The 24,325-nt window shown below is 46.8% G+C and overlaps 1 protein-coding gene across 6 annotated transcripts; it reads right to left on the bottom strand.

Moving 5' to 3' along the window:
• Nucleotides 1-556: 556 nt before the first annotated feature.
• On the bottom strand, nucleotides 557-24,250 carry Pabpc1l (poly(A) binding protein cytoplasmic 1 like). 6 transcript variants are annotated; one of them, XM_063248281.1, is made up of 14 exons: nucleotides 22,699-23,233; nucleotides 20,464-20,657; nucleotides 16,927-17,042; nucleotides 14,875-15,014; nucleotides 14,615-14,709; nucleotides 12,474-12,611; nucleotides 10,598-10,693; nucleotides 6,718-6,984; nucleotides 5,866-5,959; nucleotides 5,176-5,304; nucleotides 4,154-4,254; nucleotides 3,155-3,248; nucleotides 1,576-1,677; nucleotides 557-1,148 (listed from the first exon to the last, which is right to left on the bottom strand). In XM_063248281.1, exons 1-13 carry the CDS (start codon nucleotides 22,889-22,891, stop codon nucleotides 1,577-1,579), a joined length of 1,758 nt encoding a protein of 585 aa, XP_063104351.1. In that variant the 5' UTR covers nucleotides 22,892-23,233; the 3' UTR covers nucleotides 557-1,148; nucleotide 1,576. The 6 variants fall into 6 exon arrangements, 5 of the variants coding, with proteins under 5 accessions (XP_063104351.1, XP_013005804.2, XP_063104352.1 ...); XM_013150350.3 differs by having other exon boundaries at nucleotides 1,576-1,706; nucleotides 22,699-23,197; XM_063248282.1 differs by lacking the exon at nucleotides 22,699-23,233 and adding an exon at nucleotides 22,028-22,640 and having other exon boundaries at nucleotides 1,576-1,706.
• Between the last annotated feature and the right edge of the window lie 75 nt (nucleotides 24,251-24,325).

Here is a 24,325-nt window from a genome sequence, read left to right on the forward strand (position 1 = left end):
AAATCAGACACACATGTAAGTATCAGCTGGGCTGTGATCTTTGTCACTGTCCTTTGGAAGCTCAGGTATAAGGCAGGGCAGACTGAGGTCTGTGACCCCAGTTGGGGGTGAGCTTAATATCCTGAAGATCCTTCTTGAGAGACTCCCCTGTTCCCAACAAAGGAAAGGAAACCTGATCCTGAAAAGTACCCTAACACATCTCTACAAGGGGCCTTCCTCCAATCAGCCCAGGGCTGAGTGCTTACCTCTAGGGTGTGTGCCTGCCCTGCAGGTACTCAAGGCAGCTGTCACACACATTAGATGTGGGCTTTAGCTGTAGTCCCATTTTCTCATCCGTGGCCAACGACACCCAATTAAGCATCCGAACACAGTGCTGATGGGCCAGTGGTCTCTAGTTCAGGACCATTACAGTCCAGCCTGTCTCCGACTTTCTCCTGTTCTAGGGCACACACCCTCTGGGTACTAAAAGGACTGGTGTGGGCTTCCGTTCAGTGCAAGCCTACCCTCCATTCTACACTCATCTCCCTCAAAAAGCAGCAGCCTGCTGGAGGCAAAAGAGATTTTGCAGTACTTTTAATACACAAAACAAAGAGGCCAGCTAAGTGACCAGCTTTCATTCCACATCCAGAGCTCGAGTACAGACCCAGACCCCCTGGGAAATAAGTTACAGTTCACAGGGCGTTAAAGCTGAGAGCAGGAAATGCTACTCTACTGGCAGCATGGGTGTAAGGATTTTCTGATGATGAAAGGGTGAAAATAAATGCTTCCGAAGTTAGGCAGGAACCCAGTCTTCAAGAAGGAAGGTGAAGTGGCTGATGGCAGGAAAAGCCCAGCCCACTCTGCAGGAAGACAGGAAGGGCAGCTGGTGCGAGTACCTCCTCACTGGGCACCATGCCCATCATACAGTGTGTCACCTGTGATGCCCTCCGCTTCCTCAGATGCCTTGGCACTCCAGATAAAGCCAGCCAGCGACACAAGACAGTTCTCAGGAGTTCTGCAAGTCAGTCTCTGTGCAGTTTCTCCGACTTCTCCTGGGCTCCGCTGCTCTGTCCTGCTCCTCCCAACCCCAGCCAGCCTTCTCAGTGCATGTAGGCCTTCGGCTGCTCCATGGCCTGGTGTGCCTGCAGCACTGCCACCGCCTCTTCTATCTGTGGGACATACATCGGAGTTTAGTGCAGTTGCCCCCGCAGGCTCCCAGGAGAACCGTGACCTCCCCGACTCAGCATACAAGATGTGAGGAGTCTCTGCCCTTGGTAGAGACGTCTGAAGTATCTGTGTCGGACCCTCGCCCACTGCTGCTTACAGGATCCCATGCCCCACTGTCACTTCAAGTTAGAGGTTCACTGCTGGAGACCGGAAGAATCTGAACCTTTATACTGAGTCAAATGCAGCTGCTTTTACCAACGCTTTGTCTATGGAGTGACCCAGAGTTAGTCTGTGGAGGGGCTGAAGTAACAAAGCCTCTTCCACTCCACTGAGCAGGCCTTCGGGTATTACTAAGAGCAAAATCCACTTCATTTGTCCTAGCATGACTAAGGACAGCCCTGTCCTTAGGTCTTCTGCTGCCCTACCTACCTTAGCTTGGAGGGACTCTGGAGATTCCAGCATGAGCAGCAGGTCTGAATTGTCGATCTCTAGCAGCATGCCTGTGATCTTGCCAGCCAGCGAAGCGTAAACCTCAGGGATAAGATGATAGAGACGCTCCCCTGTGTGGAACAACCCCTGATTGCTATGCACACATCTGGCTCACACCCCGGCAACCCAGGAGTGGCACCATAAAGAGCAGTGAGGACATACGGGTTCTTGTCCCAGAACCACTGGTTTGTGTCACTAAACCTTACTGGGATTATGAAGTAGGCAGAGCAAACACCACTTTGAGAACTGTTTGAAGAAATTTGTATGGCACAGTATCAGACACAAAATCGTGTTTAAAGATTACTCTTGTGTACAAGCATAATTGTGAATGCCTGTGATCTCAGGTACTAGGGAACCAATACAGGAAAGACTAAGTTCAAGACCAGGCTGGGCAACGTGCTGAGATCTCATCTCGAACAAAAAACAAGTACAGTGAGCACAGTATTAAAAAACAAAGACTATTCATGTCCATTTTTCAAGAAACAATTCTGACATTAATTCTAGACAGGATAGAACATGAGACTTTTCAAGAAGGCGGTAGTGAAAAATATATAAAATAAACTCACATCCCACCATGAAGTTATTTCTAGCAACAAGGCCGCTTGTTGGTATCAACCAGCCTTGGCAGTGTATGGCGGGTTCAGCCAGGATCAAGCCCTTAAATCTGGAGTGTGAGGGGGTCTTCCCAAGAGGAGAATGGCAGTATTTACAGAGAACTGCTAACAAAACTTTTTACCTCTGAGGCCAGGGATATGGCTCAGCACCACAGTGCCCGCCTGGCAAGTATGAGGTTGTGAGTTTGATGTCTGATACCAAAAAAAAAAAAAAAAAAAATCTACCTCTATTATGTTCTTTAAATTTTTCTTTGGCGGTGGGGTGGGATGGAATGGATGCAAAGTGTCAAAACCCTAATGAAGCAAGCTGAGAGAACAATGGTGTGGTGCCATTAAGGGCCTTTGCAGAAGGGCCTGGAGATCTGGGTGGCTATGCAGTAAAGAACCTGACCGAGGAACAAGCCTGCTCCTTTATTCACAGTTAGCATCTTTAGCAAGACCCGTCTCAAAATCTAAGGATGGAAATGAGCTGCACAAGGAATTCCCATATTTATCTCACGTACAGATGTTTCATACTACCCTGAGGTAGGCACTAGCAGACAGGGGACATTTGACAAAGCTTCCTCTGGTTAGGAGAGGTGTAAAGACTTGTAATACCCAACTCCAGCCTTACCCTTATTCAGCTGCCCGGCCCTGACACAGCCCCACATCCAGGCATCTCTCACCTACATCAGAATCACAGAATGGCAGAGCTGGAAAGAGCCTTAGGATTATTAGCCTGACCCGTGTTTTAAAACAAGACAACAGGAGCCTCAAGAGTCGAAGTGGCCTGGGTAAAGTCGCCCAATAGCTTTGTCAGTAACAAAAACCAGGCTTCATCTTCACATCTGACCTTACTCAGGGTGCTCCTAACAGGTGGGCCAGTCCCCGGCCCTGCTTCCCTGGCCAGCAGAGGGATCACTCACCAATCATCTGCTTTTGCTCATGGAGCGGAGCTGCAGCCAGCATGGATGCGGTCAGGGGCTCCTGGCCAGGGACGTGCACGGCAGGCTCCGGGACCTGCAAATGGTGCCAGGGACACATCCTTTAACCACATGGATGGGAATGGTCTCCAAACACTTACTCTGGAGAGGGGTCTGGGGGACAAAGTCCCCACATGAATTAGAAGTAAAAAACAGTCTCTAGGCATTCTCTGAACCCATACAGACCCTGATGAACCTTGCCAAATGAAACCTATACACGCTTCGTACCAAACAAAACACTTTATCAGGCAGCTTCGTGGAAACATCCCCAGCACACTCTTGACTCTTCTAAATCTTAGTAACTTTAAAAGTGTTTTTGCTGTTTAAAAATTACTCTTGTTCATTCTGTAAGAAATAAATCAAACTAGACACACTGAAATTCTAATAATGCTGAATTTGAGACTTTTTTAGACAAGGAGATGCAGTCTTTCATTCACTGTAAGATGTTTAGTTCTATTTTGAAGCCTAATTACATCCATCACTATTCAGCTTTTTTTTTTTTTTTTTTTTGAGCCAGGGTCTCACTATGCAGTTCAGGTTGGCCTTGAGCTAACTTTATAGCTCAGGTTGGTCTTGAATTTGCAATGATCCTCCTGCCTCAGCCTCCCAAGTGCTGAGATTACAGGTATGCCCCACCAAAACTAGCATGCATATTCTTAAAATACCTTCTCCCTTGCTGCTCAATAAAAACACTAAAGAGGTTCAAATTAATTTTGGTAATAACCTATGCAAAACAATTCATAATCAGTAAAGAAATTGTGACATTGGCCTTTCTATTCTGTTAGCAAGGTTGATATTTCATAACTGTACACATTGGTAAGGAAAATTTTATAAGCTAAGAAAAAGAAGAAAACCAAGGACCAAAAAGCTAACACCTTAACCAAGGTTCTGGGCCAAGACTTCCAGAGTCCATGGGCCATATGTGTAATTGGCCATCCTTACCCCATGGGCAATATGTACAGTTGAGGAACACGTGCATGGCAGGAGAGATGGCCCTTCCGTAGAGCATGCTGCCCTGCCCATAGTCTGGGTACCAATGTTGGCTGTAAAAAAGAAGCAGAGTTTAATGGCTCCTATCAAAAATACAAAACACAAAATCACAAGTGTAGGTTAGAACAGAAAGAAATTGAAACACTTGGGCACTGTGGGAAATGTAAATGGTACAGCCACTACAGGAAAAAAAATTATGAGCCTTCCAAAAGGAAGAAGATTCTAACTCAATGCAGAGCATCAGTGAATCTTACGGACATTGTGGCATGTGAAATAAGCCAGTCACAAAAAGACAAGTACTGTAGAGTGGTGGTTGCCAGAGGCTGAAGGGATTTAGTGGGTACAGAATTTCAGTTGTGCAAGACAAAGGATATTTTCAAGATGGGTATGCTGATGGTTTGCATAAAGTGTGAACCTACTAAATGTCACTGAACTAGTATACTTAAAAATGGTTAAGTGGTAAATTTTACATGTATTTTACCAAAATTAAAAAAAAAAAAAAAAAAAAACCCAGGAACGTCAGAACCTGACAAGCAACCTCCTATCAGGGATTGTACCCAACTCTTTTGTGTGTAATTCCCCATGCCAAGCACAGAGCAGCACAAAGACATGAGATCTGCTGAATGAGGGAGGAGACGTGCTTGCCTTTGAGCCAAAATCTACACCCTCGGTCACAACTGCCATAATACTTCCTAAGGTTCACGTCCTGGCATGAGTGATCTCAAAAGTTCTCACAATGAAGTGACTGCCCCATTTTTAGGGTGATCAGAGATGAGTTGGCAAAGGCTACAGAGTGGGTGAGTCTCAGGAGCTGGAGGCCAATCCAACATGCAAAGCCTCCAAAGTCAAGCTGGCTCACCAACAAGGCAAGTCACTCCAAGGCCAGTCCTGACTCCTCTCCAGCGGCAAGCCCAGCAACAAGACCTTGCCCCACCCTCCTCTGACCCCCATTCCTCTTCCCTGCCCACACTCACCCACTTTCTTGGTGTGGGGTGCCAGGTGTGGCACCTGCGTAGAGGCCTGCCTGACACTGCTGACATTGGCCTGGGGGCGCCGAGGCAAGCCTGGTGGCCGAACCACTGAGGCAGCTGGAGGGCAGACAGCTTGTGGCAGAGAAAAATGGAGAGAGAAAGGTTGTGGCAGTGGTAATCAGAGTGGCAAAATACTCGGAAGGTTTCAGGGCTGGAAAGGGCAACTAGAAATTCATGGCAGAGAGATGGGTGAATTCAGCTAGAGGGGGAATACAGAAATCTGCACTAACAAACCCAGTCCGTGTCTGCCCAGAGTCCCAAGATGCATAAGAACTAAGACCGTATACTTAGTCCTAAGTATAAGTGAGTGTGAACTTGGCTTTTATATAGAAAGGGTAGATATCACCAAAATAACCAGAGAGTTTCAGTTTCTCAGCTTTATGTGACGTTTCAGCCACAAATCAAAAGTCTTTGGAAATACACGTAATGGCCACCCCACTTGGCCTATAGGTTTGGCCCTGGGCCCAATGTTTTATGCACAGGCCCATGAGCAAAAGAGGAAACTGTGGTTCAGAAAGGCAAAGTGATCCATTCAGGAAATGGCAGAACTATGCTTGGCTCCTGTGTTATACACTGCCTCTCAGAGCCCACACTCACGGCTGGGCTGAGGGTGGAACGGGTCAGTTTACTCACTCGAAGGTCTCTGGGGCTGGGCTGTCCACCTGGGGGCAGGCTGGACGGGGGCCACGGAGCCAGAGTTGCCACAGCAGGGAGCCTGTGCTGGAGGCTGTGTGGGAGGAGAGGACAGAATGAGGAGCTCTGCAGCAGGCTAGGGAGGGAACTGCACTCCCTCAGGGACAGCACTGCACACCTCCACCTCCCCTGCAGGAGACAGGCTAGACAAGGCCTAGGAAGCTGGCATGCAGGCTCCTTCCTCCCATCTCAGGGTGCTCATTAGCCCTGAACCCTTCAGAGTGATGTCAGATTTCAATCCTTGTTCCTATCATCCAGTGGCCTAGATTAACAAGGTGACACATTCTATTCTAGTGTGTGCCAACTCAAGCTTACTGCTAAAGGAGAGGGAAGATTACCAACCCAGCAGCCTGCAGGGGCTTACGCGTTCCCAAACTGTGCTCAGCGCACTAACCACCAAGGGAGATATTAATGGGCATCCCCCCCAAATGACCATCCCAGTTGGGAAACACTACATACCCCAGGCCTGTTGAGAAGAGTTATCATAAAACAGGAACATCAGCAGAGGCCATTGATATAGTAAAGAAATTTAAGATTCCTCTTATTTAATGCAAAATCTCCCAAATTTGTTTGACCACACTCTTTTTCTGCACAACATTCAGGAATCTTTCCCAGACTAGAAGATGCTGATTGACAGCACATGTACCCATCTCTTTACAGATGGGGACACTGAGGCTGGAAAGCCTGTCTAGCGAGTTTCAGCACTGCCTACTTTTGCCTACGAGGCTCCCATCTCCCTGTGAAGCTGTCTGGAGGAGGTGGGCAGGAGCTACGGGCAGACTAGACTGTCACCTGGGCCCCAGTGGGCAAGAAGTAGCTGTTGGGCTGCTGAAAGGAGCCCAAGACAGGGCGGCTCAAGGCCTGCACTGTGGAGAGGCGCTTCATGTACTGGTTGGTCAAGATGGCCTTCCGCTCCTCTTTACGCTGGGCCAGTGCCACATACAGTGGCTTGGTGCCCACGATACATCCATTCATCTCTGTCACAGCCTTTGTCGCTTCTTCTGGAGAGGAAAAACACACAAAGCCAAATCCCTTGCTGTGGTCACCCTCTGTCATCACCTAAAAGCAAGACAAGACAAGGGTTGCTGGGGGTGGAGAAGGAAGCTCCAGGGCTGTGCTCCCCTCCTTCCTGAGGACTGAACCCCACAGCTAGCAGACCCATGAAAAATCCATGAGTGGTGTCCACTCCAAGTTTACTGAGGCCCACGGGGTGCCGGACACTTCACATGCCATCCCAGCTCACACATGGCCTCCTTATAAGGGAAGTACATTGGTCCCCACCTTCTCGGAGAGGGAAGGGAGCCTCAGGAGTGACTTGCCCACCAGGTGCAAGGGTGCACACTTATAATCCCAGCTCACGAGGCTAAAGCAGGAGGACTGCCGCGAGTCCAAGGCCAGCTCAGGGAACATAGTGAATTCAAGACCAGCAAGAACCACACATCGAGACCTTGTCTGAAAAGAGTGACTTATACAAAGTCAGCCAGCCACAGGCTCATACACAGCCAGGACTTGGCTGCCAGGGTCTTTGGTAGTCTGGGGAAGCTGTTCTCAGTCTTACTAACTTAGTATTGTTGGGAATGACTTTAAACTTACTTAAACATTACAAAAACAGTACAGAGAGCTGCTGTGAATCTTTTACCCAACCCCCCCTGATGTTAACATGGTACGGTTGTCAAAACTACAACAGGAACCCTGGGGCACGCTGTTAACTATTCCACACGAGCACCTATTAACCAGTGTTCTACCTCAACTCCAGACTTCATCCAGATTTCATTTTTAAAACCAGTATCTTTTTCTCTTCAAGGATTAGAGCCATACTGCACTTGTAACCTTTCTCAGGGTCAAGACACTGGCCTGATTCACACGCTAGAAAGACCAGAGCTTTTTTATTTACCTCCTGCCCCCTCAGAAGCCACGTTCTGAGTTTCAAACTGCTGCTTCTCAGCATACCTGAAGGTCCACACGTCCCTTTCAGGGGTATCACTGATAAAATTCAGGGGTCTGTCAATGGAAAAAACTGACACCTTCATTTTCATACTAACATTTCCTTCTATTATGAATATGGACAACAACAAAAATCAGTTGTATTAGCCTTATCTATAACTGTCAAATAAAAATCAAATACTTTCATGTCATTGCTGATCTCAAAATATTATTTACGCTACCTGCTACTTTGATAGATCTCATTTTAATGTATTAAAGTACTACTGTTGCTTAGTACTGAATTATATTTCAATATAATTTATTTTTTATTTTTTTGGTATTGGGAATTGAACTCAGGACCTTGTGCTTACCAGGCAGGTTGTATCACTGAGCTAAATCCCCAGCCCTCAATTTTTTAATAATAGTATTAATTTTATGTATTTAAAAATATTCATAGAAGGGTTCCACAATCTCACTAGATAGCCAAAGAAGTTCTGATACAAAAATATGGTTAAGAACTATTAAGACTTTTTAGTACATGCCAGGCATGGTAGCTCACACCTACAATCCCAGCACTCTGAGTCTGAGGCAGGAGGATTGCAAGTTTTAAGCCAGCCTGGGCAGTTTAGAAAGACCCTGTCTAAAATAAAAAATAATAAAGGGACCAGGGGTGTATCTCAACAAAAGACTCACATTCAATCCCCAGTATGGGAAAAAAAGATAATAAAATTAGTAACGATAACAGTTATGCTGAACTGAATCTGGGCTTGCTAGTGGTATATAACAGTTAATTTATAATAGAAAATATATAAAAGTCCCACCTTATTACATGGTGGCTTACTGAAAAGATTATAACCCCAGGTGAGCCTCAACTCTGAGCAGTCCAAACTTACACTGTCCCTGTATTCAAGGAATCCTCAAGGTCAGTTAATCTCTCGAAATTACATGCGCTATGCGGCAAATAAACACAACAATCAATATCCCAATGCCTATAATACGCCAATGCTCCACAGGCAGCCTGCTGGGTAGTGGCGCTATTTCTACTGCACATGGGGGTACACAGAAAGACAGTCACTACCACAGGTTCCAAGCTAGGAAACGGTGCAACTGGGATTTAGATCAACTCAAAGACATCAGCTTTCAACCACAGCACTATGCCACATGCATATACTTACTGGAAAGAGGGCCTGTGGACTTTTATCATGCTAAATCAAATTTACTCAGTCCTGTAACTTTCTATCATATTTGTCAAAAGGCTCATAACCCAAAAAAGCATAAGTGATTTCATAAATACCAGGCTTCCTGCAGGAAATTTAAGATTCAACAGACAAAAGGGGACATCCTGACCAGTTCTTAAGAGCCCAGCCATCACATCACATGTGCTGGTCCAGCCTCGTCTATCGCCCACATGCATCTCTTTGCAAGATTCCTACCAGTGGCTCCCTAGCTCCTCACAGCCAAGTCAAACACTGGTACCACTCTCACTTCCTCCAGAGAGCCTCCCCTCCTATCGCACTGAGATCCCAAAGCTCTACCCCCAGTTCTGCTCCACTCAATGGTCTGACTTTCTCAATAGATTATAAGCTCCTCAAAGGTAGGGACCACATTCAATCTGTCTGATTCATTGTTGCAGGCTTCCCACAAAGCCTTGTACAAAATGAATAAATGCTCACACTCCCGTTTGGTTTTGGTTTTTGTGGTACTGAGGGCAGAGCACATACTAGGTAAACATTCTACCATTAAGCTTCAACCCAGGCTCTTGTGTATGCATGCTAGGCAAGCACTCTACCACTGAGCCACATCCCCAGCCTTTTAATTTTGAGAAAAGGGCTCACAAAACTGCCTAGGCTGGCTTCAGACTCTTGTTCTTCCTGCCTCAGCCTTCCAAGTGACTAGGACTACAGGCATTTGCCGCAGCACCTGACCAATATTATGTTATCTTAAAAAAGATATCTGGGGAATTTTGGGGGTATTTTTGCTTTGTTTTGAATTTTGGGAGTTTTTTTGCTTTGTTTTGTTTTTTTGAGACAGGGTCTCACTCTGCAGTTCAGGCTAGCCTTGAACTAACTATGGAGCCCAGGCTGGCCTCAAACTCACAGCAACTTCCTGCCTCAGCCTCCCAAGTGCTGGGATTAAATGTGCCACCATGCCTGACTTCTGGGGAATTTTTAAAGGAAAGCACCTGGGCCCGACCCCTAGAGGTCTATACTTGGACCCAAGTAACCACAGTGAAGAAGTCCCTGGAGAATTCAAATGAGAAGCCAGGGTTGGGAATCAGGCAGTAAGCCTAGTGCTCTCAGTTTTGCTATGAGGCTCAGAAGACAGCTCAAGGTCTCGAGCTGCAGAGTAAAGCAGCCAGGAGTTACACCTCAGGTGCTTCACAGGGTTGAGCACATAGTTGGTGCTCAATAAATGGTAAAGAATGATGCAGCCCAGCTCTTATTTCTCAGAAGGAGAAACTAATGGCCTAGAAGGGGTTATGTCACTGGACAAGGCCAGACAACAAAAGTCCACACAGATACTGAGACATAAATGTCTGGAACCTGGCCTATAGTAGATACTGGCCTCTATGGCTTCTTTCTTCCCCTCTACCCAGACAAGGCTGTAACCAGAGAGACTCTGAGCTCTCATGGGGTCATGCAGAACTCTAAAAAAGAGGACCTCAGCACCCCCCTCCCTGGAAGCCAGGTCAGAGGCTGGTGGGGACAGGAGAAAGAAAGGCTACCCCAGGAAGTGCTGTGGCCCTTACCTTTGCACTGGTAATCACTCCGTAGGGAGAGAATACAGTCCTCAGCTTCTCATCACTGATGGAGTCGTCCAGGTTCTTCACATACAGGTTCACACCCTGTAGGAAGGGAATACTGCTCCGTGGAACCATCCCGCAAGCCCACTGCCTTGGGCAGGCCAGGGGCTGTGACAGCCAGGAGGGATACTGAGCAAGCTGCCAGCCCAGCTTGTAGTGCACCCCAATCTCTCTATACACTGACAGCCGGAAGCTGCAGCTCACGGCCGGCCCTCCAAGCCCCTGGCAGTTTTTACACACGTGCACAGTTCCCAGTCACTGCTCAAATCACCATGGAAAAAGACCTAAGTCCCGCAGCAAGCTGAAGCTCAGAGGTCAGCTGCAACGCAGCTCTCCTGAAGGAATGCAGCATGCAGCAGCGCAGAGGCCCCCGCAGGCCGGCTCCAGACCTGTGCCGGATGTAGGCAAGCTGCCACTCAGTGTCTCATGCATTACCCTCGCCTGGAACCAGGTACCATTCCAAGCTCTTTTACACATTTAATGTGTGATCCTCACGACCACAAGAGGAGGAAATGTTAACCCTCAGTTTTCAGATGGCAAAACTGAGGAACATGTTAGGTGCACTGTCTCAGATCAAACAGACAGCAAGTGACAATGACACAGCTAAGCCAGGCAGCCTGACCTCAGCTCAGGCTCCTTGCCACCGAATGACAGCTGCCTCCTGGGCCTAGATGTCCTCTCCTCCTTTACCTCCCCAGCACGAAAGCATGTGAATACATAACAGAACTTAGACTACCCAGCTGGACAACTCAATATCCTGCTCACTCTATGACTACACACTGAATACTTTCTTCTCCAAGTCCATAAAAGTTAAAAATGTTACACATGCACAATGGTGTGTTTGTGTGTACATACAAGGGTTTCTCAACCTCAGCATTAGTGACCTTCCATGTCATTCCTGTTGCAGGGGTTGCCCTATGCATAAGATACTAGCCAGAATCCCCGGCATCTACCCAGGAGGTGCCACATGCACCTTACCCCTCAAATAGGGCAAGTGAAAATTTCAGGCACTGTCAGGCATCCTGGGATAGAAAGACTGTCGCTCATTGAGAACTGAGTGTGGTTATGTGTGTACAGGTATACACACTCATATAGTGTACACACATACCTGATAGGGTACACACACACATAACCCTCTCCACAAAGGATCTACGACTTATCATTTTTGTTATTGTTACTGCTATTTGCTTGACTTGCTTTGTTTTTTTTGTGAAAGGTTGCACTGTGTGGTCCAGGCTACCCTCGAACTCATTACACAGCCTCAACTGACCTCCTATCCACAATCCTACCCCCTCAGCCTTTTGAGTGCTGGGGTAACAGTCATTACCTGTCTATGGCTTTTACTGAAAGTTTTAGAGATGTTTATTTCATCTACAATATTAATTTTAATCCAGTTTATTAACTTCAGATAACTTTAATGACCACAACATTGTGACATTTGGATGTAACATATGTGGCCTAATTATTTGCTACCTGGAATAGGATTTCTTGCAGGGGCTTTTAGAAACGTGTAAGGCACTTTGGTTTTCCACGACTTCAGGATGTAATAAGTATTGAGTGGGCAGAGGCAAGGGATGCTAACTAGTCACACACAAAAGATTACCCCCACAGTATAACTGGAACAATCCCCTCTCTCATGGTTGGGTAGTATCTGGTCACTCCACTGTTACAAGACAGGCAGCGGAGATTCCCGTGTGCATGATTCCTGCCCCTAGCCAAGTTCCCAGAAGTAGGATGGCCAGAGGAAGGAGTCACAGTCAGCACCCCCCAAACATGGCCAATTTCATATACAAGTGGCCACCACCAGGAGGCCTGACCTTACCCGGTAGCGGGTCTGCCGGTCCTGCTTCAGCTGCTCGAACCTGCGCTTCAATTCATTCTGCCGCTCTGCTCGCTTCTGGGCCCGGCCCACATACAGCTGCTGCCCGCTCACCTCCTTTCCGTTCATGTGGTCCACAGCCTGGGGCAGGAGGGAGAATGCTTGGCAAGCACCCAAAGACAACCCTGGCCTTTGCCCTGGCCTCCAGTCCTGCATTCTTGGTCTACAGGGACCACCTGCAAACCAGCTAGCTGAGACTTGCTAGCTGAGACTAAGTAGTACCAAGATAACAGCCATTTACAGCTCATCCACCTCTTAACATGGAACCAAATTTCACAGTGAACTACACAGGGGGCTTGGAAATGAACCCAGGGCCTTCACACTGAACAACACATTTATCTCCAGCCCTTTACATTTTGTATTTGAGACAGTCTCAGTAAGTTGCCCAGGCAGGACTCAAAACTTTCAATCCTCCTACCTCACCCTTCAGAGTACTAAGACTAGAGGTATGTGCCACCACACTTGACTTAGATTTTTTTCTTCTTTTTAAAAATAGGGTCTCAGATCAGGAGCGGTAGCACATGCCTGTAATCCTAGGACTTGGGAGGTGAGGCAGGAGGACTGGAAATGAGTTGGAGGCCAGCCTGGGCAACACAGTGAGACCCTGTCTTTTCTGTTTGGTGTTTTGTTTTGTTTTTGAGACTCACTGAATTTGAGAACTCACTGAGGTCTCACTGAGTTCCTGAGACAGAGCTCACACAACTGTCAGTATTCCACGTAGGTGGGATTATAGGCTTTCACTACCATGCCTGTCTAAACTGTAAAATGTTTAAATTTGATTGGAATTCTATTTTAAAAATGGAAAACTGAAATCTGTAGTATTCCACATTTCTAATTTACACAATTTAAATACATTTAAATGTTCTCATATTTAAAACACATTATTACTCAGTGAAAGAGGCCAATCTGTACAGCTGTGCATTATTGGACTCCAGCGACATGACATCCTAGAAAAGACAAAACTATGAGGCCAGTACAACAAGTACTTGTGGACAGGAGGAGTTAGGGGATAGAGAGAGACGCCTAGCCAGGGCACAGATTTTTAGGGCACTAAAAACAGTACATACTCTGTATGGCACTGGAATAGTACATACATGTCCCCATAGGTTTGTCCAAACCCACAGAACGCACAACAATGATAATGAACCATAGTTTAAACAGTAGACTCTGGGGGAGAAAGATGTGTCAAAATAGGTTTATCCCAGTTGTAAGAAATGGACCGCTCTGCTGGGGAAAGTTGTTAAAGGGAGCGACTGTACATGCGTAAGAGAAGAAGTTTATGGAATACCTGTACCTTCCATTCCATTTTATTATAAACCCAAAACTACTCTAAAAAAATAATCTATTACAAAATAACGTACATTTAAGTCTTTACTGCAACTATACGTGGATAACTTGAACAAAAGAGCAAACAATTCTTTCAAAATGACATGATAGTATCAACATTCTTTACTTCATATTTCACAGCACAAAAGAATCCTTTTTGTTAAAGTACAAGGGCCGTCTTTTATTGAAATTATGATGTCTTAAACTTAAACTAGATTTTTCTTTTCTTCACTGAACTGGCCTAACCCTGCTAGATCCAAAGTCTGCACAAAATTCTGCACCTTCTGAGGATGTACAACTTTTCTCTGTAATCCATTAACATCAAGTTGAATTTCATTGGCTTAGCCACACACACACATACACACACAAAATCAGCAAAAGTCATACCCAAGTCTCTAATGATCCAGTGGTTAGGATTTTACACTAGTATTAATAAGAACTATTTGCAACTGATATTTTAAGCAGTTAGTTCATTAGTAAATGCTTACACATAATTATGACTTTTCCTTCCCTGCTTCAATTTTCAACTTTCTGAACTTCAAGGCTGAGTGGTAATAAGCGATAAAACCTTTCGCCTGTGCACTGTGGGCTGGAAGGGCCACCCCTATGCGTGGAACTCTCCCCCTCCTCTTTGCGTAGGAAGAGGGAGACACCCTCCCCCTCCATGAGCAGCTGGAAGCCCCTGCGCCAGATCTCCCTTCCTCCTAGTCCTGGCTCACTGCCTCTTTCCTGGAACAGAACCATGGGCAGGCGCCTACCTTCTGGGCTTCCTCATGCTTCTCAAAGTTAACAAAACCAAAGCCCCGGGAGTGGCCACTGTTGTCCCTCATCACCTTCACACTCAGCATGTTTCCTGGAAAGGATCAACCTGGCTCAGAAGAGAGTTGCAAAGCCCCAAGAAGTTCCCTCCCTTCCCGCACACTCAGCAGAAGTCCGAGACGGAGCCTCCCCTCCGCCAGACTTGGGCTTGGAAGAAGAACAACTGGGCTCCCCCTCCTCCCCTGGGGGACTTGCTCACCAAATGCAAAGAAGAGGTCCTGCAGGCCCTGCTCATCCATGTCCACGCTGAGATTCTTCACATAGATGTTGGTGAACTCCAGGGCTTGAGCCCCTAGCTCTGCCTCCCGTTCTCGTTGAGACTTGAAGTGGCCAACAAAACTGTAGACACACCAACAAGGTAGACAGCTGCCAGCCTTCAGCCACTCCTCACCCCAACCTCCACCACCCAGCAACCCTGGACAACTCGTAGGGCCAATCGCTGTCCACATGCCCTCGTCAGGAGTCTGGCAAAGTTATTCCAAAGACTGGGTATGTCCAAGACCTAGCTATTTCAAACAGCCAAGAAGCTTGTCCCTCATATGAGGCTCAGAATCCTCTGTTCTTGAGACAAATGGATACAGAACTACTACCGTATACCAGGCAGCTAAGAGCATAGAAGATATGAGCATAAACTTGCTGTTCAAACAATGCTGTTGCTGCCTTGTCATGTGACTGTGGGCAAGTTAAACTTTCTGAGCCTGTAAAACTGAGATCAAACTCACGTCATTAAACTATTCTTATTCATTTAACATATACTGGGTATACTGGAGAAGCAGGGGTGAGTGAATCAGACATGATCAATACCCGTATCACTTCACAGGGATGGATTGAAATCATAAATACAATAATTTTAAAAACATGTCCAAGCTGGACATGGTTGTGCACACCTGTAATCCCAGCACTCAGGTTGATTGTCACAAGTTTGAAACCAGCCTGGGCTACAAAGTGAGCTCAAGGTCAGCCTGAACAGCTAGCAAGATCCTGTCTCAAAAAAAACCTAGGAAAAGATTTTTTAAAAGAGATGCAGTTTCACTATGTTGCCTCATCTGATCACAAACTTCTGGGCTCAAGTGAACCTTGTGCCTCAGCCTACCAAGTAGCTGGGCCTAAGATAGCACCATCATCTCTGATAGCAAAGTAGCTTAAGAGGGGTAAAAAACTAAGCATAGAAAATTTTAGTGATACCTACAGCACATTTCACATAAGCAAGTTGTGCCAGGCACTGAAAATTAAAGAAAACCAAGCGGCAGAATTAAGCGTCACTGGATGGTTGCTAACAAAAATGGCATATTTCTGGGAACTAGAAAAAAATCCCATGGGCTGGGGATGTAGCTCAGCAGCACAGCGCCTGCCTGGCAAGGTAAGGTCCTGAGTTTGATTCTTGGTGCCAAAAAGGAAAAAGCCCACCCCGATTCAGTGTGAAAAGCTGAAAATATCCCCCTCCTCCAGTTCATCTCCCAGCCCAAAGCCACCTCCACTCCGCAGCACTGACCACAAAGCTATGCCATCAGACAGTGACCAACAGGACTAGGGGAAAAGACCAGCCAAAAGCAGGTTCTCCTCAGCACGTGCATCTCAATTTCCCAACTGTGAAGTGGTGAGACACTGGACTTAAGCAGGCCAAGCACATGCCTAATTTTCTTTCTGCCCCCAAATCCCACAAATCAACACCTAAAGGTTTAAGAAAATTCACAGCCAGGGCTGGGGATTTAGCTCAGCGGCATAAACACCTGCCTTGTAAGCAGGCAGTGGTGAGTTCGATCCCTGGTACCGATAAAAAACAAAAAAGACAAAAAAAAAAAAAAAAAAAAGAAAAGAAAAGAAAATTCACAGCCTTACTGAGAAGACTGGAAGACAGATGGAATCATGGAGTCCTCTGATGACTTGGCCATTAGTGAAAATTTCAAAATCATCAATTCTTTTTTTTTTTTTTGTCTTTTTCATTTTTATCAGTACCGGGGATTGAACTCACAACCGCCTGCTTGCAAGGCAGGTGCTTATGCCGCTGGGCTAAATCCCCAGCCCCAAAATCATCAATTTTTACTCAGAACATGTATCATCAGTTTCAGCTTAATGTGAGTAAACAGCCCCTAAAAGGCTGAGCAACTCAACTGAGGTCACATGTCAAGGCAAAAGATTGCTGCCTGGCATCCAGTGCCCATTAGACTGCAGAAAGAACACTGCTCTTAACGGGTGATGCCACAATTCTGCCCCTTTGGGCTCAGCCCCTCCCTCAGGCCTGGCCACTCACACTTTGCGGTCATTCAGCAGCATCCCATTCATGGTGCCGATGGCCTGCTGCGCAGCCTCATTGGTCTCAAAATGCACAAAGCCGAAGCCCCGAGAGCCATGCTCGTCACACGCGACCTGGACATGGGGAGGAAGAACAGAGAACACCCAGCTGGGGATTCAGGGACAAAATGACGGCAATGGCGATAATGGCCAGTACCTGTGCTTGCTGTTACATGTGCAAGACAGTCCCACTGAGGATCGGCAGTGTAGCTTAGCAGTAGAGCATTTGGCTAGCATGCATGAGACCCTAGGTTCCATTCCTACACTGGAAAAAGGAGGGGAGAGGAAGAGATAAGTAACAAAGACAGAAGAGTACCCTCAGAATGACACAGGTTTTGTCTATACCACACATCAGCTTTAACAGTCTCAGACAATGGACAGGACATTACTTTAAATCTCCATGCCTAAATCCTGTTTCTAATAACAAACTGGAAACACGCTGAGCAGTCACCTATCAGGAGAAGACTGGTTAAAGAAATTATATTTCATCCACACCAGGTCACCCTATGTACACCACTGGACAGAATGGGACAGGTTACACAACTGACAAGTTATCTGTAAGATAGTATTAAGCAGGGAAAAAAAAACTAGCAATTTGGGTTAAAGTTATCTACATACAGGGAAGTTTTGAAGCAGACACACAAAACTATTCTTTATTTCTGGGGACAAGGGCTTGAAAGGATGGATTCTTGTTTGCTGTCTTCCATTCCATATTGTTTAAATTTTACCAATTCATATATTATTTCAATAACAAACTTGTTTTACTTTTTTAAACACAATATTCTACTTCTATTCTGTAACCTTTCTAACTGAAGCTGGAAGAAGAGAATTGAAGAACAGGGAAAGACCTTCCGTTTACATAGTTCTGGTCCCTCTTGTTGAACTTGCACTAAAACCACTCACCCCTCTCCAAGGTGACCGTTGTTCCACTCGTCACCAAAGCCACCACTCCAGCTCAGTGACATTCTCTGCCTACAAAAACACCCCAGGCTTCCAGCCCCATACTTACTGCAGAGATTCTCTTTCTAAAATGTGATTCTAAGCAGGTCCCTTTAATCTCAAGTGGTTTTCTACTCTGCAAAGAAGTCTATTGGCATCTGAGGTGCTCTAATGGGTCCTACTCAACAAACGCTGCTTCTAAGCCTATGCTCAGCACTCAACCCTATACCTCGGCATCCCCAGCCACTTGCAGGTCAAGCCCCAGCTCTTTCATCACCTAGGCTCAGTCATGTTGCCTGGATCCCCCTGTGCACCAAGCACCTAGAAAAGGAATCACCTTGTTGTATTTGCCAAGTGAGTTCTTCGAGGAAGTTCTTAACCTCTGAGCCTCAGAGAGACAATAAGAATAACTAACTTGCCCAGTATCAGCAGTCACAGGAAGAAATTTAATTACTGTAGTTACTCCATAGATGTTTAACCTTTCACGGCCTAACTCAGTTCACCATCACTACAGTGAAGATGTCCCTTTTAGACAAAACTGAGATGTTGCCAGGTTAAACAACTGCCCCTAGATCACAGAGTCAGGAAACAGAAGGAACAGGATTTGTATCCAGGATGTTGGCCTCAGAGTCCTGGGTATGACCCTCTACCTTATGTTGCCTCCTTGTTAAGTGGCTGGGTTTTGCATTCAAGTGGGTTTAGATCATGCACTCTTTCCACAGTGTCACCGAAACCTTTCCTGACCAACCAGATGGCTTTCTCCTTCCCAGTCACCCAACTACACAACAACCATCCTTTTCCTTCAGCACCTCATTTCCAGCCAATCCTAAAAGTCTCACCATTCTAACCAGCCCATAGGAACACACCATGTATCTTGTTTCTAACAACAGTGCTTCCTTTGGTCTGCAAAGGTTTGCCTGCATTGCACAAAGCTTTCTATTAAATTCTCAAGAGTTCATAAGAGTCCTGGGCAAAGGGGAAAGACATACTGTACGTACCCTATTGATTTGCTTTAGCTAATCTGGCAAACTCACTAGTTCAAACCCTGGTTCTAATTCCACCCTGTACAACGTAGAACAATGGACAAGCGGCTTCAACTCTGAACCTTTCTGTCCTCCTATGTACATACTAAGGGCTATCGTGGAAAATCCCCAATGTGGCCATGGGTGCAGAAAATCTAGTACAGAAAAAGTACTTGACAAATCTGCTACTGTCATAGCAAGAACTTGTCCCACAAACCCTCAAAAGTAAGGAGCTTCTCTGTCTCTGCCTGTGTCTGTTTTGCCTGAGGCATTTCTTTCAACGCCTCAAGACTCATCCTGCTCCTTTGAGCTATAAAGATAAGCCTCCCACTCATAGAGAAAACAAGAGACCGGTAAAAGTCTTTTTTTTTTTTTTTTGTCTTTTTCCTTTTTATCGGTACTGGGGATCGAACTCACGACTACCTGCAAGGCAGGCACTTATGCCGCCGAGCTAAATCTCCAGCCCCGACCTGTAAAAGTCTTAACACAGAGGACATCACAAATCCCCATCTCCCCAGAGGAGGGCGCTTCAGAGGCTGCAGGGTAAAGTCAGCCATCCTCATAGAATGCAGAGGCAGAACATCTAGGTTTTAGCCATGGGGTTAGCACACACTGACCTACTACATGGCCTATGCTCCCGAATACCCTCTACACAAAAATCGGAAAACTAGTTAGAGTCCTTCGCAAATAATAATACATCTGATCACTCAGCAAATATGTATGAGGACCTGTTTTTTGTATCATACATATTCTTGGTACTAGGATACAATGGTAACTAACATGATCACTACAATGATAGAATTTACAGAGCTGTAATTCAATGGTAGAGCAATTACTTGGCTCATGCAAGGTCATGAGTTCAATACCCAATACCAAAACAAAACAAGGTGTGGCCCATTGATTGCTGTGATGGCCTCAATTTACGGCCTTCCTGTAGCTACACTATTTAAGTTCTATTGCCTTCTCACACTGAATGTGTTACTGGTTTGTGATTTGCTGTAGCCAGTAAGCTGCAGAAGTGATGGTGTCCTAGGTCTGAGTTCAAGTCTCGGGGGCCTGGTGAGCTTTTACTCTGCCTTATGGAATCCTGCCAATGCCATGCAAACAGCCTGGGCTAGTCTACTACTGCAGAACGGAAGCTCAGAGGGTGGAAGAGTAGGAGGTACCGACTGACAGATGGCCACTCCACTGCTGCATGTGCCCACCGAGGGCTCCTACCTATCTCTGGTGGCATGAGGGAGTCCAGCCAGCCACAGTTGCCGAACTGCTCAGCCCAACACAATTAAGAGCTAAATAAAAATAAATAGTGGTTGTTGATAGCCACCAAGGTTGAGGGTGATTAGACAGCCAGCAGACTACAGCACAGGTAACCACTGATGGATCCAGGATGATAAATTAAAAGAACAGCTGTGGATCAAGCATTTGCTATATAAGAGCTCTTCCTTATAAACTGTGAACCTTGTAAAATGAAGTGTTGACTGGCATCCCTCTACCACACAGATATTTGATATTGATTCCCCCTAAAAATGACCTACCTTGCAAGACAGGATGTTCCCAAAGGTGGAGAAGGTATCATACAAAGCCTTGCTATCAATGGAATCCTCCAAGTTCTTTATGAAGACGTTCCCCACACCCGACTTTCGAAGTCCTGGGTCTCGCTGAGACCACATGATTCGGATGGGTTGACCTTTGATCACCTCAAAATTCATTGTGTCCAGTGCCCGTTCCGCTGCACAGGAACAAAGGAGGGAAAGGAGCAAGTGAAGAGGGTTTTCTGACCCTGAAACTCCACAGTACTCAATCAAACTCATTGTCTGGGTCCCATCTGAGACATGAACCCAAAAGCTCAAGAGGAATAAGCGGACACGGTAATCCTCCACCCATCTTCCGTTAGAGTCCTCCTGGAGCCATATGAGCACAGATTCCTAACCTCATCTCACAGATGGGAAAATTTAGGGTCTGAATGGCTGAAAGGCCAGCAGTAGAGCCAGGTCTGTACTGATCTCTAAGCACACTGAGTCGATGAGAATGTCAAAGATGGGTTCATATGAGAAAGGGGGGCAGCAGTTTGGGGAAATTAAAAGTGATAAAGTGTTAAATAACAGTTGAGATTCCCCAAGAAGGTTTGCTTTCAGGAAATGGAGTACCATCCCTCCAAGCCCATTTCCTTATCTGTAAAACAAGTCTGATGACCTTACCTACCTTTCCATACCCAAAAAAGAACACAGTATCATCTGCCTCCAGGTCAGAGGCAGGATTGGGCAGATTGAAAAGTAAAGCATGTAAGACTTGCTTGGTAAATGGCAGTGCGTCTGGAAACAGCAGCCTGTGGTACTCTCCTGCCACTGCAACATCCTCTCCCTTCCCAAGAATATGCAGAGTTACCCTCTGTCTGGGGGACTCTGCTAGTTTCAGTATGGAGGAAGCCGGGGGGTACAGTGCAGCAAGTCACTGGGTTCTCCAGCTAGTCCATTGAGAGCACCCAAGAGGCAAAGCTCTTCCTCTCTGCGACTCCCTTCTTCTGTCTACAAACTGGGACCAAAAGATCAGGTCTGTTCACTCATGAAGCCTGCAGATGGCTTGTGGGAAGACAGAAAGAGGCAGTGGGTAGAGTGAAGAACAGCAGAAAGCATCCTGGGACTCAGTTTAGTCACAGGGAACAACACAGGGAACCTCCCTCCTGCCCACTCGCCTAGACATGGTATAAGGTGCAATACTCTGGGCCCAGCTAGGGCAGGTGTTTTGGTTGTTTCCAGAGTTGCACCAGAATGTTACAGCTACTATCTTTCTTTAGGTTATCACTTAGGAGTGCTTACCATGTTCCAAATGTTATTTCATAAACACCAGCTTTCTGTTCTTTATATTACTGGGAAATAAGGTCATACCCCCCCCCTTTTTTTTTGTCTTTTTCCTTTCCATCGATACCAGAGATCGAACTCACAACTGCCTGCTTGCAAGGCAGGCGCTTATGCCGCTGAGCTAAATCCCCAGCCCCGTCATACCCTATTTTATAGATAGTATCAAAGGTGATCCTGGCCAAGTTCACAGCGTAGTAGAGTGCTCCAGGAGGGCTCTTAACCTTTATCTTCTACTCCTGACCTGTGGACATCCTGTACTCAGCTGGCAAACTCTGAATCCTTTCAATCTTGGGGAGCCTGCAGGAATCAAGTGACTTTTCTGAGACAGAAAATGTGGAGACACGGGTTGTACACCTCACGTCAGGCTGCCATGAAGGTGGGGTGAGCCCAGGGATCTCCTACTCTCCTCATGGGCATCGTCCTCTCCAGGTGCCTTTTTGCTTTCGTTCTGAGACGAGTTCTCCTTATGCAGTCCAGGCAGGCCTTAAATTCATGATCCTCCTGCCTCAGTCTCTCGGTGGTGGGATTGCAGGTGTGCTCCATCACATCCAGCTCCTCCAGGTGCTCTGAATCTCACAACCCCTCTTAAAGGTATGTAGGGCCCCCATTTTCCTGGGATCACACAGCGACTGACTGATCTCAGAATGGCTGAGCAACTCGCCCAACAGTCGCACACATGTTGGGCTCCATCCCACTTGGGCCTGATTCCAGTATCCTTAGTAGTTTTACCCTGGCCTTAACATCTTCTCTGCAAAATGGAGCACTATCTATCTGGTGCACCTCTCTGCACCCTAATTCTGTGCCTCCTTTTCCCTGACCGCCCCATGGAACGATGAGAGCCTGTGCAGCCTGCTCCGGGGGCTGGCTCTGGCTCACGCTCCTCCCTCTCCAACCGCACTCCCCGGCGCTCACCGTCTGCGGGCTGCTGAAAGTTAATGTAGGCATAGCCCAGCGAGCGCCGGGTGGCCACGTCGCGACACACCCGGATGGACAGGATGGGGCCGACGGGAGAGAACGTCTCGTAGAGCATTGCCTCGGTCACGTCCGGGTGCAGGTCGCCCACGTAGAGCGAGGAGAGCGGATAGCCCTGGCCGCCGGCGTGCATGGCGAGCGGCCGAGCGGGAGGTTCCAGACGCCTGCGCCGGCCCGCCCCCTGCCTTTACCGCCCCGGGGCTCCTGCGCACCAATCGGCAGCGCCCGGCCCCACCCCACCTGGGAGCCCCGGGCGATCGGAAGGCGCAGGTGGGGGTCGTCTCCGACCTGGCCCAGAAGGCAGGGCCCAGCACTGGTTCTGGCCTAGGGCAGCCAGCTCTGTAAAAGCGCAGGGCCCGATTATTGCTTTGAAATTTTTAGTTTTGCTTTCTTTTCTCCTTGAACTAAATGGATTTAAAAAACTAGAATTTTAAAAAGCGGTGGGCAGGGGCCAGGGATTTAGCTCAGCTCAGCGGCATAAGCACCTGCCTAGCAAGCATGAGATTAAGTTCTATCCTCGGTACCAAAAAAAAAAAAAAATAAGTGGGCAAGACCGCAGATTGGGCTCTAAATTCAGGTCTTTCGCTCTCAGGATGTTTTCCTTCTCTGTAAAGTGGGAAATACTCCCTCGTCAAGGTCACCCTATTGCAATGTTTGTGTGCAAAATTATCAGCCGGCTAAAAGTTTCTCGCAGTTTGACCCAGTTCCACCCTTTGAACAGAGGATGGAAGGCTTTGGGGTCTCAAGGCCGCACAGAAAGTCTAAGCCTTCCAAGGTCTTCCTTGTACTAACTACCTAGTCCTCTGACTTCCTCAGATGTTACCTCCCACCTCTGGGGCCTAAACCATTCTCCCTGCGTTCTGACGGGGCTTATAGTGACCCAGCTGCAAGAGAACCCAAGAGACAGCTGAGAAGAGCCAAGGAGACAGCCCTGCACTAATGGATGGCCCATCTGAGCTTGCAGCCAGCCGCAATCCATGCGGCAGAGGACAGCCAAGTCCGCGGCAGACCAGTACTTCTTCACCTTGATTCTCCCAGGCAGGTAGGGTCCCACTGACCTGTTACTGGTCGTGGCTACCACAGGAAAAACCACCCTCAAGGACACAGGAATGCTGGTCTAGCTGTCCAGCCTCACACTAGAAAGCAAGCACCAATTGATTCTAAGTTGGGGCTAAAAAATATCCCTTTATCTTGGTTTTTTCCTCTCCTGGAAAATGTACTTTTAGAAGAAGTGGGGAATCTTCCATGAGGACAAATTACTGTAGACTATCATAAACAGCACAGGCACAAGACATAGATGGAGATGACCAAGACATAGAAGGTTTGATTGTATCTAGCTTGGCTTTTACTTTTTTTAAAACAATGCTTGAAAACAATGTTGTCCATACTAAATCCAACAAGCCACAGAGGACCTAACACCTGGATAGGTTGTTATGGAAGGTGGGTAGGCTGCAAGGAATAGGTGCAAAGAGGCTATTACAATTTCTTCTCCTGTGCCACCACACCCTGACTTCTGTTTCCAAAGATTAAAAATAAACCCGTTTTCTTATTTTTAAAGAAAATAGAG

Source organism: Cavia porcellus, unplaced genomic scaffold (assembly GCF_034190915.1).
Source record: "Cavia porcellus strain 051 isolate PalLab524CR breed Dunkin Hartley unplaced genomic scaffold, mCavPor4.1 scaffold_5, whole genome shotgun sequence".
In the NCBI taxonomy this organism is placed as follows: Eukaryota; Metazoa; Chordata; class Mammalia; order Rodentia; family Caviidae; genus Cavia; species Cavia porcellus.

Bases quoted from the DNA above. Each gene is read 5' to 3' on its own strand.
- Pabpc1l (XM_013150350.3), bottom strand. From the start codon at position 22,891: ATGCACGCCGGCGGCCAGGGCTATCCGCTCTCCTCGCTCTACGTGGGC. The intron at 10,694-12,473 runs GTAAGGTCAGGC...CCCTTCCTACAG, and splicing joins ACCGGCAGACCCGCTACCGG to GGTGTGAACCTGTATGTGAA. The intron at 5,305-5,865 runs GTGAGTAAACTG...CTCTGCCACAAG, and splicing joins CCAGCCCCAGAGACCTTCGA to CTGTCTGCCCTCCAGCTGCC.